This window comes from Lepidochelys kempii, chromosome 5 (assembly GCF_965140265.1).
Source record: "Lepidochelys kempii isolate rLepKem1 chromosome 5, rLepKem1.hap2, whole genome shotgun sequence".
Lineage (NCBI taxonomy): Eukaryota > Metazoa > Chordata > Testudines > Cheloniidae > Lepidochelys > Lepidochelys kempii.
In genome coordinates, this window is record NC_133260.1 from 125922920 (window position 1) to 125943318 (window position 20399).

At 41.0% G+C, this 20399-nt stretch overlaps 1 protein-coding gene across 4 annotated transcripts in view; it reads right to left on the reverse strand.

The window, feature by feature from the left end:
• The window catches only part of ZCCHC7 (zinc finger CCHC-type containing 7), a 163703-nt gene extending 144355 nt beyond the window's left edge, over positions 1-19348 (reverse strand). The window contains exons 1-3 of one of the 4 annotated variants that reach the window (XM_073345738.1): positions 19133-19315; positions 13978-14123; positions 10062-10773 (exon numbers count right to left, since the gene is read on the reverse strand). In XM_073345738.1, coding sequence (XP_073201839.1) covers positions 10062-10773; positions 13978-14123; positions 19133-19220 — 946 coding nt within the window. In that variant the 5' untranslated portion in view covers positions 19221-19315. Of the gene's footprint in view, positions 1-10061; positions 10774-13977; positions 14124-14609; positions 14665-19128 lie in introns of those variants that run through there. The other 3 variants (XM_073345741.1, XM_073345740.1, XM_073345739.1) reach the window with 3 other exon arrangements.
• Positions 19349-20399: the final 1051 nt, after the last annotated feature.

A 20399-nucleotide genomic window follows, 5' to 3' on the forward strand; every position in this document is an offset into this window, starting at 1 on the left:
TATGGGGTGGAGCATTTGCATCAGGGCTTTTTACAGTTGTGTCCATAAAGATGAATTAATAAGAATCTGCCTCTTTTCCTCCATAATACGCACAGATTATTTTATATACACACACACACACAATATTGAATGCCAATTGTAAGCACTTTCATAAGAATTAAAGTCTTCCGTAACAGTTTAGTACACAATCTTTTAACAGTCATCTAAAACTCTGCATTTTCTTGCCATTTGATATGACAGTAGTTTCATATAGTATTTTTCAAACCTTCACATTATGTCCCACACATGTGAAAAGGAAAAGGACAGAATTCTGATTTGTGACAAATTCTTGAATTTCTTCAATAGCATGAGTTACCAACATAACACAACAGTTCTCAGAATGAAATCTTCTTGTTTCCTTAGTCATCTTCATTTTAAAACTTTGACTGGCAAGACAATTTCCACTGGAAGAAGTCTTAATTTTACTTACTCCCTGGAAAAGAGAAACTCTTTCCAGTAGACAGTTTTACAAACCAGAATTATTGTCACAATAATGGTATTAGTCATGTTCTTGCTTTTCATTCTACTTTGGCCTATTATTTTTATTCTAATATGAAAGGGTGATACATTTACTTGTTTTTGTACCTATTTTAACTAAATGTTCCCCCCCCCTTTCCTCTAGTATGGCGAGTCATAAATGCTGACTCTCTTTGTACTTGTTGCCCCCTAAAAACTATTTGCATTTTTTTAATTGCTAAAAAAAATGACACCTCTACTAAAAAAGGACAAAATTAGTTTTCCCACCAGTCCCTAGAGATCTAGCTACAATATAAGACTTCTTCCCAACCTGCAAGAAACACAAATAAATGGGACAAGGAAGAAAGATCAAACTGATGAGAGAAGTGGGAAAAAAATTCCCCTTTTAACAATCAACAAAACAGCGGGGAAAAAAAAAGTGGAAAAGTCACCCAGAATATATGACCATGTAAGCATGGGCACTCTTGCAGAAAACCTAGTCTGCAACCCAAAGCCATGGGAAATTTAAATTAGTTAGAGCTAAGGTCCACAATAGGCAGGGAAATCTGTACAGATAAAAGGGACTGCTAAGGTTGCAGGTAGACAGACTAGATCTTTTGAGATTTCTAAAGGAACTTTATTAGTTTTATTAATTTTTTTAAAATAATCAAGAGATTCAAGTGTATCCTCATTACACCGTAAAGAAGATTAACTTTTTTCTTTTAATCAAAATATCCATATGCATGTGCTGTATCTAGTAAAGGGTAGGTGGATTCCCACTGCTTATTATAGCTCCAGGGTGAATGCTGTTATAATAATTCATGCACAAAAAACTCCCCCTCCGTTTAAGTAACGTTAAGTTCTGACAAACAAAGGCAAGAAAAAATTCACATTAAAGATAAAGCATCAGTTTTAAAACTTTCCTAAGAAAAGAAGTGCATATTATAAAGTTATACATTGATTCAATACTATTGCAATGTGTAGAAAAAAATTCAGAAGTTAATGACAGCACCCTTAATTTTAAACTTAGATGATGTGATATGATGTTACACATAACTTTATTAATTTCCTCTTATTTGTGAGCATATAGTTATAAATACACACACTATATAATATTAATTATAACAGAGCCCTTCGAAAATTGAAAGATAAAATTAAGTATAGAATGAGCCTTTTAGAGACCACCATATCAGCCCATGCACTGGAACTTTTAGAGAAGAAGATTATTTACTTTCATGGTCTTCTGTCTGCATTTAAAATACATATAGTAAACCTCCATACACAAATAGTTACACAGTGCCAGATACCGCAAGCTGCTCCATGTAGCAAGATATCTCCATCCACACAGAGCTCAGTGCAAGACCTGGGCCTCAGGCGCCAATCCTGCAAGGCACCAATTCCTCCTCAGAGACACTGAGCATCCTATAGGCCACGAGAGTTTAATCTCAGTTGAGGTTGCTCGGCACCTCTCAAACTGTGCTCCAAGCAAGCAGAATCAGACCCTGAGCCCCTATTCAAAGAGAAATCTGCCAGCCAATTTTTATTTTACTGAAATATCAAAAGTGACTATAGGGTTTTATAACATGTCAAATTTCATTTTAAATTGAAATGTAAATTATTTTGTGTGTCAAAAAAATACCATGAACTTTTTTTTTGTTTGCTACATTTATATCTTAATTCATCAAATATATATCTGGACATGTACGAAATGTTCTTGGGCTAAGATTCACCTCTCTGATTTTCAGCCCAGAGTAAACCTTAAATGGAGAATTATAAACCCATAAAAGGAGGGGGGTGAGTGGGAATTAACTAAAGCAGCACTAGCCACAGTTATTGAACTGTAATTCCCAACAGTTTATCAAAGGTTAAAGCTTTATATGAAATGTCTCAAGCAAACAAAGATACAGTATATTGTTGGCAAACCTTTCTGAACAGCAACGTATTTGAAACAAAAACTCCTTTTCACTGCCCAAACCCCCTTTTTCTGTGTTATTTTGGTGTCATAAATTGATATAAATTTGTACATTGTCCCATAGTGGGGGAGTTCTTAATGTAAATATGAAACGCTAGAGATATAACTCTAATTGAATCTAATTTCATTGAAGAGAAAATATATTTTCTTTCACTGCTGAGCTAAGCATCTGTAAAAATTCCTTTCAGAATTAGAAAAAAAATTTATTTTGAGGACGGGAAGAAACGGTCATTCAGATTTTTCCTGAAGCATCAAAAGAACAAAAGATTTCTCATGTACTAAAACGAATGAAAAAACAAAATCCAGAAACAAAGTAAGGGATTGTTATAAAAATATCAAAGTTCTAGTATAAAAAGATGATACTACATTTTGCAAAGACCAAGTAGGTAAAACTGGTTATCAAAGAAAATGTTACAGGAATGGGGCAGTAAACTAAGCAGTTTTTTCCCCAAAAATATTTAAAAGATTTTCTGCTTTTGCCTAAATACATTCATAAGTAGTAAAATGGGCTATTCGCGCAGGCAGGATTGTTATAATCGTAGTCTAAGTTTCAAAGCAATTTTGCAGATTCAACACAGAGCACTAGAATTTTAACAAAATTCAGCTGTCAGGAAGAATCTGTGTAAAGCAGTAATGGTCAAAGAAGGGCTTTTCCTTTTTGGATCCTGACTAGTAAAACACTTAGATTGCAGGATTTGAGGTTGCTATATCCATTTTGACTCCAATATCTGCATATGCAGTAGTTGTTATGATTACTACTTCTAAGCTTCACCCCAAGGCCAAATGTCAAGACCCAACATTAATAGGGCAAGAAGTAAAGTCTTTGCAGATTCTATACTTTGTTTTAAAAGCATACATTTTCATTACAATTTCATTGCAGGCTGAATGGGAAATGTAGGTAATGTAAAGGGAAGCTTAACAAGGGAAGTTTGGAGTTATCAAGACTTGTAAACCCAGCAAAAGAGAGACAGATAGACAGACACTAAAGGGGTTAGTTAAAGATGAGCAAACTGCTTTGGAAATAGCAGCTTCTATTTTACAGGATGATGACCAGTGTTACTTCTCTCATGAATCCCGCTGTTTTTAACCAATAAATTTTCAACAGAAAAAGCATCTTCAATAGACAAAGCATAAATTGTTTTGAAATGCAACACAGCGATGATAACCAAACGAAAAGGCCTGAAAAGACTTCTTCTCAGCACTGACAAAGTAAGGGTCAGCCGATTCCTAAACTGGAGTGTAAATAATCTGCCCACATGTCAGTCAGCCGTTGGTTTGTTCCACTACGGAACACCACCATAAAGAGTACTTTAAAAATCAATTTGTTGGGCAGGTAGGAGAAGAAGCAGGAAGTACTCTGTATTATAGATTGTAGAGTCTGAAGATCATTTGATAAATAGCTTTTAAAATATTTTCTAATGACCAGCAAGTTTTGGCTCAATTCTGTACAATCTGCTCTGAGTCTTCAGTTCTTCATTTGTCTGAATTTGCCATCAAAGCCAAAGCTATAAGAAGCAAAGCATTCATGCAATCACTGAGTGAAATGTTTAAATAAAAGAGTAGAGCGTAATCCTTGGTGCACACACTTTTTTGTTGAGGTATTGATCATTGTTGGAAGAAAACAGATACTATATGTGAATAAAAAGTTAAATCAGAAATCTAATCTGGAGCGCAGCTGCTGGAAGACAAGTTATCATGTGCTGGGATCCCAAACAGTAACTGCTATGTGCGGAGAACATGTAAATTAGTTAAAATATCTCATGTTGTGTCAACATCCCAAAATGTTATTACAATGCCAGCCAAAGCTGCTAAGAAGGTTCCAGAGTTTCTAATGAGGTTTTCAGTCTGCTGAGCAATGACCATAAAGGGCATTTGAATTAAACGCTTTTTACCAGAACAAGCGATATCCAGTATTTGTTACTTTTAATAGCAATTTCTAGTTGCCAGAAGTGATACTTCAAACACTCTTTCAAAAAGCTGACCTATTGTGTTAGTTAAAAACACAAGTAGCCTTTCCAATGGCCCAGTGGAGAACAATGTGTGTTGCTTCCTGGGATCTTTGGGTTCAATAAGCGCCTTAGGAATTGCACTCTGCAAACGGGTAATGGCAGAGAATGTTGGCTAAATAACCCACTTTGTCACTGATGGGAATGGGGGGATAGGAGAGAAATCATTTTTTGCTCCCCTTAGTGGGTGATCCTCAATGCTGCAACTTTGAAAACTGTCTCTCCAAATGTAGAAAAAGTGCAGAGATTAAGACGAGTGCTAGATACAGGAGAACAAATATGTTAAAAGATGGTCCTTAATGAGGGAATGGATGAAATCTTGACAGCTACAGGAGATTAGCCCTCTCATCATACATACCCTTATTGGGGTAGAGAAGAGGTGAAAGCCCATCTTTCAAAGGTCTGTGATACCTCTGCCTCAAAAATGAATTATATATATTTACAAAATAAAAATCTGCAATTTTTGTCTCTATATTTGTCTCACGCACAAAGCATTTACATGTCCTGGAAATACACAGTAAAGGTCCAACTCTAGAAGATAATCCCTGCTTAAAATGCCAAATGAAAAAAAAAACATTCCCTTTCATTGTGCAAAATGGCAAAAGCAGTGGAACGTACCTTCAAAAATATCACACATGGAAGGCTAAAAAAAGAGCCAATGTACATATGGAACAAGAGATATGGTCACTGTTGGTCACTCTCCCTTTGGATCTAACTTGCTTCATGAAATTTTGACAGCCTTGATCAATTCCAAGCCATGTGCAATCTTGTAACATAAAACTGAGATCAGGGTGAGACCCGTCAGAATCACGGGAGAAACAGTAGCTATTTGCAGAGTTCCAGAGACACCTTAGCAGGAAACAAGAAAGCCAGTACCTACCCTCGTCTCCTCAAATAACAAAGCGTAGCCAGATATCACTGCATAGCTATAATTAAAAGTTGGTGTCATCACAAGTTTTGGTTAAAAAAAAATATTGGCGGGAAATTGAAATAAAACCAAAATGTAAAGGGTACCATGAATCTTTAGAGAGGCTGAAGGAAGGGTCAAAATATAAGGGATTTCATATATGTACCTCAGAGCCATGTTGCACAGGTTGGGAATTTGAACAGCATGATTTAAAACTTTCAGAATTTTAATTCAAAATAGAAATAGCAGAAGCAGCTTGATTTGTGCAGCAAGCACCAAAACACTTCTTCCCAGCATAAAAGGAACACATCTTTCTGTCTCAATGGAAAATGCAGGTCACTGTATGCTTTTCCATCTCTTCTAAGTATCACCATAATAGACACAGGATCGAAACTGGAAGTTTATGTATGGAAGGGATTCCGTGTGTGCGCTTGGGGAACCAAGGAAGGATGTTCTTTGTTTTTATAATTTAAAAATAATATGGTTCTTAGCTTAAACTATGGTGGCAAATATGATGTAGAAAACTTAACACAATAAGGAGGGGTGCTTCATTCCTTTCCCTGGAGCAGTAATTTTTTATTCTCGTGGAACCTCACTATCTTTATCTCCATGTCTCAAGTACAAAGAAAGGCCCACCAAATGATTGACACAACAGGCCACTCCAATAGTCACAGTATTGTCCATGTTTCATTCCCTTTTTAGTGTGAATTAAACTGGGCACTACATATACCAACAGACTGTCACAAGAGGTCTCTCAAATTTATACAGCCGTAAGTAACTTTGACAAAAAATAAAGGTTTCACCAGTTATTAAATGTTATATCCCCCCTACGCTCAAGTTAAAAGCCTTAAAAAGTAGTAATTTACATAGTAGGTATTCACAGTAAATCAACAGAAGTGATGTTTAATTCTCTGCCCCAAACATTCTGAGAGTATAACTAAAAATATTTCTCAAAATAATTCCTACATGAATTAGAGGAAATAAATCTCTGAAAGAATAATTTGCTAATAAAATTACAATGAAAACAAATTAACACCTTGTTTTTCCTTATCTTCTTTTGATTTGACATGACTGTGTTCAAGTTTCAGCAAAACACTTGTACTTGGAGTCCACAGCACCTGAGAGATGATGCTGTGAAGCTCAATAAATAAATTATGGATATATTAGATGTTGAAGACTTGCAGGTTTTGCTCCTTAAAATTGACATGTTACAGTTATCCATGAATCCACTAAGTTTGAATGCATTAATATTTTGATAGTCTTTTGGTTTTTACTTTTATACCAGCAAAAGACAAAAATAATTTTCAGCCCTGTGCTGTCTTTACCTTCCACATCACAGTACTTGTTTTACAAACAAAATACCAGATGGAGCAAACTTTTCTGCATTGAGTATGCTTGAACAGAGGTTGTTTAAATTTCAGTGAAAATACAGACATACTGATTTAACCTACACCTCTTCTAAGATGCATGCTGCGCTTTACCTCTCAGTCTTTTGCGTTCAGGCTGGGGGTTTAGGCTCAGAGCACACAGTTCCTTTCTGGCTCTCACATACATTAGACTACTCTCAAACATATCATCATTAGCTTGCACCTTTTAAACAGAAAAAACTGTGTAAATCTTGAGATGTTTTGCAAAGTAAATACATATGAAAGGAGGAAACAATACCTGAACAAAAACAAATTAAGTTCAATGCAAATATTTAAAAGAAGGCTACAGCATGGTACCAGACTCCACAGTGTAACTGATCACTGTCCTGTAAATCATAAAGCATGAGCTTACCCTTGACAATACCATTACTGATGTTAGTCAAAAACATGGGAAGGGTTTCTGAAGGGTTTTGCTGCAAATGAAGCAAAACTACCTCTGGATATTATGCACAAGTTAATTTTTCTAAATGCTACACTTTGAGTTTAGGCAGCTGCACAACAAAATTATGGTAGTGCAATAAGAGAACAAAGATTTGAATTTTCACATTGGCATCACATTTAATAAAATCACTATTTTGATAAACTAATTACAAAATATTTCCAAAAAAATTCATGTAATATAAAAAGCTTACGTATTCTTTACACATTTCTCTATCTTCTGCTGTGGGGTAATTTTTATAACCACCATGGGCAATTCCTATAGGTAAGCCTACGAAGGATGTGTAGAGTCAAAAAATAAACTAATCACCTTCCTGTCCAATATGGTTATTCACTGAACAATATAAGATGACCAAAAAAAAGTGACATGTACACAAGTTACCAGTAACAACGTATCATTTTGCTGTGCACAAACTGTATTGCCAAATGTCCTGGTACATTTGCTGCCTGAAAGCCACAAAGCATTCTGTTAAAGAAACATATATACTTTATACTGCCATAACACATTGGTTGTGGTTTTAAGAAAGGAAAGAAAATGTGAAAATATAAAAAGAAAACAATCAAATAAAATTTAGTAAAATTAGGCTTTAATACTTATCTATTATACTTTTAAATTATTTTTAAGAGAGATTTATAGGGAGAAAACATATTTCATAGAGAACGTGACAATCTGGAAATGTGATGTGGCAACTTGTGGTCTGTACCACTATACTTGCCATTGATTTGAGAACAATGTGCACAGCAATCTTTTTGTGAAATTTCTAGACAATGGGCAGCCGCACAATGATCTCAAAGCAACACAGTGTGGTAAAGGGCATATTATAATCTATTTAGCAAGTAACTACAGAAAAGCAAACCAGAGAAAAACACATTCTGTTGGTGGGACGTTATAGAATTCTTACAGGCAAAGAACAGACCATTTAAAGAAGGGAAAGAAGACATATTTCTGGCTTCCTCCCTCATTACAAATATGTGGGCAATAGGGGTACTAACCGTTTGAACAATAATTCTGAGGCAATCTCTTGCTTACTGATATTAGTCCATATATTAGCAACTAAGAACGTCTCCCTCAACACCCACAACTATATAGTGTGTCATTTGTGGGCACCAAAAGAAAACTAAAGCAATATAGGGCTGAGAAAGTGCTACCCATATTTTTGTGAGTCAAAGCTGAGTAAAAGCCCCAACTGCTACAGGTGACCTGACAGGCCTTACTGTACTGAATCAATATCTCTGACAGCAATGCTCCCTCTCAAGTGACTGACAGGGGACACTGTTTCTGGAAATTATCTCAGTGCAACAAGAGACTAGCATGCACAGGGAAAGGAAAGATGACAGTCAAGTAGATTTTTCAGTCATTGGTTCCAGAATACATATTATCCTAGCAATAAAATAATCATCACAACATGCGGCCAATGTGATAACTTCACCATGGAAAGGACTTGCAAAGAACAAGTCTCTACAATCAATTCTTTGAATTACCTCATCTTCTTTGACTTTCCTCTACAGTAATTTGGAAACATATTTTTAAAAAGCTAGATATCAATAATCCCACTGTTTAGGAATCACTGTGTACTATTTCATGCAGGATTTGTATATTGTGGATAGTAAATTTTAGAAAACAGCAAAGTATCAGTATAACTGAATTATTTACACTGACCACAGGGATTATACCTTTCCTCCTACTGTATTTTTCAGTAGTCTTAGTTTTGTGATTTCTCCCTCCAATTTTGCTTATTTTCAAATTTCTCTTGACATTGCTATATTTTCACTACCTACTTATTTGCTTTGATCACAATAATTAACCATTGTATACCTTTCTTACTTCTATTCTTGCTTCCCAAATATTGGTTTATCTTTTTTCTCCCCGATAAACACCTCTACCCCGATATAACGCGACCCGATATAACACAAATTCGGATATAACGCGGTAAAGCAGAGCTCTAAGGGGCGGGGCTGCGCGCTCCGGAGGATCAGCGTGTCAGGCTCCAACACACTCCTCTGAGCGGTGTGTTAAAGGTGCCGGGCTGGGGCTGACGGGCAGAGAGTCTCAGGGGGCAGTCAGGGGACAGGGAGCGGGGGGATTTGAATGGTTCGGAGGTTCTGGGGGCGGGGCAGTCCGGGGACGGGGGCGTTGGATAGGGCGTGGGAGTCCCGGGGGGCCTGTTAGGGGGCAGGAGTGTGGATAGGGGTCGGGCAGTCAGAGGGGTTGGGTAGGGGGTGGGCAGAGGACAAAGAGCAGGGGGCTTAGATAGGCGGTGGGGTTTTGGGAGGGGTGGTTAGGGGCAGGGGATCTCTGGAGGGAGTAGTCAGGGGACAAGGAGTTGGGGGGGTTGGATGGGTCGGGGTCAGTCAGGGGGCACTTCCTGCCTATTAATAAGGGAAATGCTTGAGGCCAAAGCAAGTTCGATATAATGCGGTTTCACCTACAACATGGTAAGATTTTTTGGCTCCCGAGGACGGTGTTATATCGGGGTAGAGGTGTAATAGGTTTATTTAACTAATTAAATTCCTTCTGAATTCCCCCCTCTCTCTCTGTCAGTTCTTTGAGGTAGAGACACTGTCATTTGCTTCTCTGCAAAGCACTATGCACATGTCTGGCACTACTCAAATAATACACATCAGTATTAACGATTATCTGCTAGACACATTTTATGTCTGCCATCCCACTTTACAACTTCCTCCTTTGGGTTTTTGCCACCTTGTACTGCATCTGCTTCTTTCCCTTTATAATACTGACATCAATATCATGGTAACCAGATCTTCCCATCAGTTTCCTTTACTCTATTCAGTGTTATCTACACAAAAGTACTGACCTTCACTGACAGCAGTTCCACAGCCTTCAAGGTTCAAAATGATATTTTCATCTCTGACATCTGCATCACATCCCAACAGCATCCAACTCTCCACATTATCGCTTTCAGAGATTGTGCTCTCCTCTTCTTTCTCCTCATTTGAACTATCCTCTATTACCAGAATCTCTTGGATCATGCGTACTCTACCAGCAGAAGTTGGTTTAGACTTCTTATTAGCCCTTTTCTCTTTACTTGAATTTTTTCCATCAGAATCCAAGGTAGTAGGTGCAGAAGCTCTTGCAGGGTTCCATGTGGAACATCCTAGTTGACTGTATTGCTTAGCTGGTGTTAGGGAGGTTGCTGTCTTCTTCACTTTGCTTTTGTAAACACTGTCTTCATCAGGTGTGTCAGACAAGATGATGACCTCAGGGCCATCTGAAATCTGAATAACATCATTGTCCGAAAATATACGGTTCTTGCCCTGATCCAATTTATTGATCAAAACTGAACTCTGACCTTCCGTCTTCTCCGCAGAGTCCACTACCTCCTCATTCTCTTCCTGCCCATTGACTTCTCCAAGACTCTGTGCATAATGGACCTGGCTATAGAGATGAAATTCTACCTCACTGTCAACACTTAGTTCGCTGGATGACTCTTCACGATAAAGGTCATCATCATACGCTTCTATGTCTCCATGCCCCCCGAACATTCTGGAAAGAAAGTAGACCCGTATCTAGGAAAAATAAAACACCTTATCAGTAAAGCCAATTCCACACAAGGTCAAACTAAAAAGAAAAGCACACAACATAACCTTACATACACAAGTTTTTACAAAAGTAACCAATGTAAACGTAGCTAAAATTGCAAACAAATTGCAGATTTTAAGTGTAGAAAAAAATAATGCTTATGACCACTGAACAAGGGGTTTTGCACCCTCTCTAATTTAAATCTCCATTTGAAATGGTGTACACACCAACAATTTGAAGAGAGTCCTATTATTGAGCCTCATCCCAAGATTATTGAGCTCACGGCAAAGATTAACGTGATCACCTGCTCGGCAAGTCCAAGGACAGAGAGAAGGACAACATAGGAATCCTGCTGTTTCACAGCCCTTGGCTTATCACTAGGGCTGGGCAGGAAATATCATTCCCATACGGCAAGAATTTTTGAAAACTCGAAAAACATTCTTGTTCTCAATAGAGACAAAAGTAAAAATCTCAAAATTTTTCAAAAAGTGAACAGTTTAATGGTTCCGGTGAAGCAAAACATTTTGTTTTGATAATTTCAAAACATTTTGGTTTGGTTTGACCTTTTTAAAAACTTTTTTTTAAAATAATAAATTAAGTTTAATTTCAAAATGACAAGTCATTTTGCACTAAAAAACCTAAAACTTTTCCTTTTGAAAATGTCAAGATGGGACATTTTGACAAATTAAAAAAAATTAACTTTTTGGGGGGTTAGAAAGTTTGTTAAAACCTGCCCTTTCCAACGAAATTTCAGTTTTCAGAAAAAATTCAGTTCCATCAAAAAATTTCTGACCATTTCTTAACACAGCTAATTGAGCTACTTTCTGGCCTGGTACTGGAGTCTCCAAAATTTATAAATTTGGAAGACTTTAACACCCATACAGATGACACTTCTATCTAACATGAAACCTCTTTTCCACCATGACAACTACAACATTCTGTGTAGGATCCCTCTGAATTGGTGGGTCCACTAGAGGAGACTCATCATCCATTCAGTTTCAAGAAAGAACACCATGACAGAGAGCTCTATTTAGCTACATGACCTGTGCAATGATAGTCTGGCAAAGGCCCTATAGTCATCTGTTGACCACTACTCTTGGTGCACTGGCCATTAGACACACCTTCCTCCCATTGCCTTGGTTCACTGATGACCTATGTTCGATAAAGCATGAGAGAATGAGATTAGAACACTCTGACATAAAATGCATCCAAACGGGATTAGGACCAAACAAATATATGCAATGCTATGCTGCAACTGTGAGAAATGTTAAAAAAAAGTCTGCCACAGCATCTGTAAAATCTTGACTAGCTGACCTGTAATAGCTAAAGTACAAGCACTGATTCAACAAGACAATCTCTGACTCAACTAGCATCTACCTTGAAGAGACCTTGTATTACTTTCAGAGGCAGAGGGCTTGGCAGTGAGTCTCTTAAACTCAATATAAGCTCTCCAGGTCCAAACAGACGGAATCAGAGCAGAGGATGAGGAACATACCACCTTCCTGGACAGAGTTTTTGCCCAATCAAGCAACCTTATGCCACCGTATACTAATAATCTGAGATTTGTGAAAGCAAGTATAGAATACTTCCTTCAACAAGGCGAGCTCACCATCACGGTTAAAAAGCAATACTTTGGCTTGTGTTCAAGAAGCCATCACTCAACTCAAATAATCTTGCCTATTATTGTTGTGTCTTTAACCCTCGCATTCTAGACAAAGTTATTGAGAAGCTGGTCAGTGAGCCATGGCCAAAAACATAAGCATCCAATGTTAGATCTATTAGGACTCTGACACTTGATCATGAGGTGCTGCTCACCCATGTAGACAACATTAGTGCAATTTGGCCCATCCCCATTAACGTCTATTCATTCTCTCCTATCAGACTCCAGAGGATCAGGATGGATAACTAACTGCTCCTCCTCCTCACCGTGGCTCTTGAACTGGGGAGTCTTACAGAGATCAATCGTGTCTCCTCTCTTCTTCAGCATATATGTCAGATTACTGGGGAGATGAGATAATATAGACTTTAACACCAATAAGATGATGGCATCCAGCTCCCCATCTCATACTTCCCAAACATGGGCAATAACTTAACTCATACTTCCTAGTGCTGGAGTGAGAAAAAATACTTGGATGAAAAGTGGCAGATCAAGCTCTAGCCAAGGAAGATTGAAATTATATTGGTAGGAAGAAGAGAAAGCCCTTGACAGAAATTGACACAGCTTTCCCTTCATCCTCTTTTGAAGACATCTGCACTCAGACTGCGATAGAGAAGTCCTGGAATCTTACTGAACTTCTATTGACATTCAAATAGCCAGAAATGCTTTTTTCTATCTTCAGCTAAAGAGGATATTTCCTTTCAGATATGGGCCTACCAATAAGGACCTTTATGCTGGACTACCACAAAGCACTCCCTTATGTTAGAGTGAAAAAGCCAAGCAGAAGCTTCTGCTGGTCCACCGTTTTCCTACAGCACATCACACTGGTGAGTCACACTCCACACTGTCTCCTCATCCTGTTCAAGATCCACATCAAGGTCCTGGTGCTAATACACAGAAGGTGCAGGGATCTGGCCAAATGCGGTAGCTAACGGCGGTAGGTAACACGGCACAACTTTTGGTGCAAGGCTTCCCTCAATATGTTCTAGAGTTCAAGACCATTAGATCATCTAGTCTAGTATCACGGGAAACTCAGTAACAAATATCCCTATGTTGAGCCCAATGATTTCAGTTAAATTAAAGCATTTTAGTCCTCAGGAGACTAAGCTGCTTTGTGCCACAGGCAAAGAACAAAAATGGTTGTAAAATGGCTGGCAGTGTCTCTCGGACACTAAACGAGAACCCAGTTAAAGGAACACAGCCAAGTTGAAAAAAAAAGTCACACTTGTCTGAACTTCTTTAAACCACTGTTGTTACAGGCAACACCCTAGAATTCTAAAATAAAGAGATTAGAGAAAAAACCATTGTATTTTTTTCAACTTATTTACATGGTGCATTTGACAGCAGTTTTCTGTATAGCCATTTAGAAAATAAGTTTCTTAGGGGAGAGATTTTTTTTAAAATAGCATCATGTGATTGAAAAATGACAAACATTGTAGGGGATGGGGGGGGGGGTGGAAAAGAGCAAGGTGTAGTTACTGACTAGAAGGCAGAGTTACATACAGGATGGAGAAAGAATACCCAACAGTCGTACCAAATGAAGCTCTGGAATAATGGCTAGTAAAACACATTCTCTTGCAGAAAGCTCCTTCATTGGCCACAGTTGAGAAGGTACTAATGTTGTGCACAACAGCCAATTGGGTGGCCTGGCATATGCTATCCCTTGCCGCCACCACCATCCTGCATTGGGAAGAACAGTACCCCTTATATTAAAAACTGTTCATGGACTTGCTTGAACCAACTTCACATACCCTGTGTCTCTATGACGTCTTTTGCTCTCCCCACAATTCCTCTGCTAATCTAATACTGTCCTCCTGATACCCCCAACATATAGCACACAGATGGTACGATGGCATTTTCCTCTCCTGCTCTTGCCATCTGGAAGACAACTCTTGTTTAAATAACTCTCCATCTTATTTCAAATATAATTTGGAAACATCTTTTTTAACACTATCTCCTTGCAGCTGCAAAGACAGCCTTTCAGATGTGGACCCATGGAGGGTTTTTTCCCTGAGTCTGTAGTCACCTCCAGTGCACCTGCTACAGCTCAAATCTTCACAAAGCAGCAGCCAACAGAATTGACAAATCTAGTCAGTTTCTCTGATGCTACTTAATACCAGATGGACAGCAATAAAACTGAAGAGCAAAATTGACATGATACTTAACTGCTGGTTGCTGCTAAGAATATTATCATCAAAGGCATTTGAAGTAATCCAGGATGGGAAAGAGGCTATAGAAAAAACAGAGAATGAGAAGGGATAAGGCTCCAGCAGAAACCAGGATACTGAGAAAGAAAAGAGCAGCAGAATTCTACTGTGGTCAGAAGGCCCTGCGATGGCAGGGGTCTCTGGTAAATATTTCAGGCTCTATCTATACATCTTCATTTTTCTCTTCCTGTACTTTTATGTAATCTCTGTAGTGGTGTTACTTAACTCTAATCTGTTTTAGGACAAAGGCTGTATTAAAGAAGTTCTACAAAATAAAGATGTGTTGTATTGTTTAATGGAGTATGCACAAGAGAAAGGAGAATAGCTAGTCTTTTTGCCAAGTATGAAAAACAAAACAAAACAAAGCAGCAAATGAAGATATTCTGTTCTAGAAAAATCAATGGTCTTAGAGAACTGCCAAAACCTATTCAATCCACACCTGCTTGTTCAGATTTAAATCATTTGAGATTTGGATAATACCTGTAACACTTAAGAGTCCAGACTAGAAAATCTCTATTCCATTTTATCTATATTTAATTAAATAGGCTAAAGCACTACACAGCTCATGTATCATGAATAATACCACTATGACAACTGAAGATGTGCAATGCATAATGTCTATTTAACTTACTGAACTGGTGTTTTTAACATTTTAAATTATTCTAACAGAAGTTCAGATAGATGGCTGTAAACTTAAATTAATCTTTAAACAAATCTATTTAAACTGAAACACATTTTATTTAAATTGAAATCATTTTAATCCATCCTGCCCCGGAGCTGACATAGGATGTATCTAAGTGTCTTTTATCCCAGTTTCAAGTAGCACAGAAGTAGATGGAGGGCGCCACGAGGTTGACACTAATGGATAAAGTGGTCCTGCTGTTATGATTACTTCAGAGGCAAAGGAATGATAGCTTGCATTGCTAAACAGCAGCCTATCCAAACAAATAAGAAGCAAAAGGAGAGACTAAGTGCTCTTTCTTGTAATGTTAGTTTTCTAGCATGTTTGTAGTTTGTTCAAATGGAGAGAAATAGTTTTCAGGTAGAGCGAAAACTGCTTTAAACAAAAAAATATTGAGTTGAGACAGAAATGGTGTCTTAAACAGAATCATCAGACACAGAGATGAGCAAAATATGTTGGGGAAGAGTCAAAACAGCTTTTGTAAAGGGAACTCATGCCTCACCAATCTATTAGAATTCTTTGAGGAGATCAACAATCATGTGGTCAAGGATGATCCAGTGGATAGAGTGTATTTGGACTTGCAGAAAGCATTTGACAAGGTCTCACACCAAAGGCTTTTAAGCAAAGTGATGGGATAAGAGGGAAGGTACTCTCATGGATCAGTAACTGGTTAAAAGATAAGAAATAAATTATAAGAATAAATAGTTAGTTTTCACAATGGAAAGAAGTAAATAGCGGGGTCCTCCAAGGATCTGTACTGAGACCTGTGCTGTTCAACATATTCATAAATGATCTGGAAAAGAGGGCGGAAAAGGTGGCAAAGTTTGCAGATGATACAATATTACTCAAGATACTTAAGACCAAAGCAGACTATGAAGATTACAAAGGAATCTCAACAAAATGGCAGATGAAATGCAGGATCGGTAAATACAAATTAATGAACATTGGAAAACATAATTCCCATAATACATACAAAATGATGGTTTCTAAATAAACCGTTACCAGTCAAGAAAGAGATCTTGGAGTCCTTGTGGCTAGTTCTCTGAAAACATCCACTCAATGTGCAGAGGTAGCCAAAAAGTTAAGTGTTAGAAACCATTTAAAAAGGGATAGATAAGAAGAGTGAAAATATCATAATGCCATATAAATCAATGGTATACCCACACCCTGAATAATGCATGTGGTTCTAGTTGCCCCATCTCAAAAAAGACATATTAGAAATGGAAAAAGAACAGAGAAGGGCAACAAAAATGATGAGGGGGATGGAACAGATTCCATGTGAGGAGAGATCAAAAAGATTGGGACTGTTCAGTTTAGAAAACAGATGACTAAGGGGGGATATGAGAGAGGTCTATGAAATCATGACTGGTGTGGAGAAAGTGACTAAGGAAGTGTTATTTACCTCTTCATATAACAAAAGAACCAGGGGTCACCCAATGAAATTAATAGATAGCAGGTTTAAAACAAACAAAAGGAAGTATTTCCTTCATACAATGCACAATCAACCTGTGAAACTCATTGCCAGGGTACGTTGTGAGGATCAAAAATATAACTGGGTTCAAAAAAGAATTAGGTAAGTTCATGGAGGATAGATCCACCAATGGCTATTACACAAGAAGGTCAGGGACACACCCTTATCCTCCAGGTATCCCTAAACCTCCAATTTTCAAAAGCTGGGACTGGGCAACAGGGGATATAATTGCCCTGTTCTGTTCATTCCCTCAGAAGCATCTAGCATCGGCCACTATCAGAAGGCAGGATTCTGAGCCACTTGGACCACTGGTCTGACCTAGTGTGGGCATTCTTATGTTCTTATAAAGAATTAAAAACTTCAAGGATTCTTTACAATAATCTCTTAGGAATGTTATCTTTCAGAGCTAGTTCTTAGTACAGGTTTCATTTTATTATAAAAGACTCAAGAAACTTTATTTTGAGTGTTTTGAAAGTTTTTTCACTTTGGGGAAAAACACTTTTTCCCACCATGATCACAGAATGGGGCAATTCCATTGAAATCAGCTGAGTTGTTCCTTTACATCAAGGATTAATTTTACCTGAAGACGTAAGCACAGCTCTCTGCCAACAGTCCATATGATGAACTTATAAATAACCCAACATTATTCCAGTATAGAAGATCATAAAGATGGAGGTTTTTAGGACAGTGAATGGGGAAGGAGAGGAAAGGTGATAACCCAACTGTCTATGCTGAATATACGCGGTACCCATCTACAGAACACACAAGTGTAATTTTATTGAAATTATATTAATCTCTTCTCCCCCTCCAAGTGCCTCCTTCTGAACTTTCCCATAAAATACAAAGTTCTAAGGATGAAACTGCCAGGGACGCACTACTCACTCTTTTCCTGAACTGTCTAGGGATTTACAGGTTTGGCACTCATATAGCAATTGAAGAACTAGACATTTATACAAAAACACAGAAGACAAGAACTTTTTTTTTTTTAATACCACACAGCTCTAAAATTTAAGGCATTTAGCACTACTAAAAGCTTTTATGGTACAAGACAGCAGAGCCTGGCCCACCTCAGCTTAAATAAAGACAACAGGTGCCAACATGAGATGTACCATCTTGGTCTAAGTAGACACTACTTGGATCAAGAGGGAGTACTGCATGCTGGGACCCCACTATCAAGGCCAGCTGCAATACACGGATTTATACTAGTTAGGTGTAAAAGGGTCAAAATTTGGGAGCCAGCATCATATGGAAACCATGTCATATGTGTGCAGTTTGGGACTGGGGAAGGGAGAAGAGAAAAGGGGTAGGCGGTAGGGAGGTGACTCTGGGCAGGATGTGATGAGGTGGGGGGGGGGCACTGATGCAGAGGACATGTACTGGAAGTGGGGGGCGTCTCCAGGGACTGAGACAGGGTATATGTGGTGAAGAAGCAGCTCTGGGTAGGGGAGTCTGAGAAAAGGGGCATTTGAACTCTGGGGAACAGGAGGTATACGGGGGTGAAGAGGCTCCGGAGGAAGGGGGCTTTAGGACCATGGAGCTTGGGGCCAGGCAGGAGGCTCTGGGCAAGGACCAGAGCATGCTGCGGAAGAGTGGCACGGGCCTCTGGAAACAGGGGGGATGAAATGCAGAGATAGACAGGGGACATGGGGGGAGGCACTGGCCGGGCGGAGTGCACAGGGAACACAGAGATAGGCGAGGCTCTGGCTAGGTAGAGAGGGAAAGCTCTGGGTTGGGGAAGGGGCTGGCCAGGCAGGGGGCACGGAGGAGAAAAGGGTGTGGGGGAGCCTCTGGCCGGGCAAGGGGCAGAGGTGGCTCTGGACAGGTAGGGGGTATGGAACACAAGGGGCTGGGGGTGGACATTCAGGGGCTCTGGCAGGCCAGGGACAAGGGGAGTGGGTGGGGAACTTGGAGGGGGGGAAGAGGTTCTGGCCGAGGAGGAAGCATGGAAGAGAAGGGACTTGGGGGGGGGGGGGCATTCAGGGGGTGGACGTGGCTCTGGACAGATAAGGGGTATGGAACAGGACGGGGAGGGGGGACTCTGGCCAGGGAGGGGGCATGGAAGAGAAGGGGGGTGGGGGCATTCGAGGGGGGGCGCTCTGCCCGGGGACGGGGGGCTCTGGCCGGCGAGGGGGTATGGAAGAGGAGGGGTGGGGGGCATTCGAGGGGGGGTCGCTCTGGCTGGGCAAGCGGGGCTCTGGACAGGTAGGGGGTATGGAAGAGGACGGGGGAGGGGGGGGAGCGCTGAGGAAGGGTGGAGGCGGGCGAGGCCCGGCCCGGCCCGCCACGCTGGGAGCTGCCTGCCCGCCGGCGGCCCCGCTCACTCACATACTCGCTGCCGGCTCCTGCACCAGGAAGCACCAACCAGGAAACCCCGCTACCGGAACACGCGCCGGGGACGCCCCCGAGGCCCCGCCCATTGCGCCGGCACTTCCTGCGGAGGGGAGGGCTGCTGAACGCGCGTGTCACGGGCGCGAGCTCCGCGTTTCCCCTGGCCCCGCGCGCCGCTGGCGAGGCGCGGTCCCAGCGCAGGGCCAGGCCGCTTCCCTCTGCGCGCGGACGGAGACTGGGCTGCGCCGAACCGCCAAAACACTACATGTCCCATGAACCCGTGGGGCTTCCAACGTGACCGCGGCACGTGGCGCCCAGAGGGGCGGGAGTGGAGGCGGGACCGGTCGGGTCAGGGCGCGTGGCGCCAGACTGGCCGTTGCGAGCGTTGCCCGGGGCGTGCGGGCTGGCCGCGTGCGCGGGGTTGCCATGCGGGGGGAGGTGGGAACCGCTTGGTCTCAGCGCGCCTGCCCGAAACCCATAGCCCTGGGGGCCAGAGTGAGGCGCGCAGAGAGCCTGGACCCACAGCGGCTGACCCCACAGTGGTGCTCCACTGCCTGAGCCTGCCCCGGCGGCCCCCGTAGAGTACTGACCTCTGAGGACCCTGGGCAGCGACCCTGCCTGAGTCTGCAGAGAGCCTGGACCAATGGCCCCAAGAGCGTGGACTGATCCCAGAGTGACCAACACAGTGACGCTGCCTGAGTCTGTAGAGACCTATAGCATCAGAGGAGGGGACTGACCCCATCTACAGAGAGCCAGGACCAAGAGTCCCGACTGGAGAGGGGGCTGATCCCAGCCTAATTGACGGTGCAATATTTGCCCAAGTCTGCAGAGCCTGGAATGACTGCTTTGAGAGGGAACTGCCCTGTGCATCTCTGCAGATTGTTAATACCACGACTTAAAGACAATGACACTATCTCCCTGCTGATCACAGCCTGAAGGAGAGGGATGAGCATATTAGCAACAGCTCCACAGTCTGCTGTAGGGGTTGGCTCTCTTTCTTGCCACAAATGGGTATTGCTTCAGTGAGGGCCACCTCTCTGATCCCATAGTGCAAGGCTGGCAATCAGTATTCTGCATGGGGGGGCCCCTCTGCTCTGGGGGATTGGGGGTGTTTCCATTTCCTTCCTGGCTATCTGGAGAGACCAGGGGGCCCTCCCTCCCCCTCATGGACCAGTGGCAGTGGTGGGAGCAGCAGCAGGGTGCTCTTCCCCTCAGACTCCAATGACTCCCTCAGATGAAGGCTGTTGGCAGACTCAGGCAATTATTGC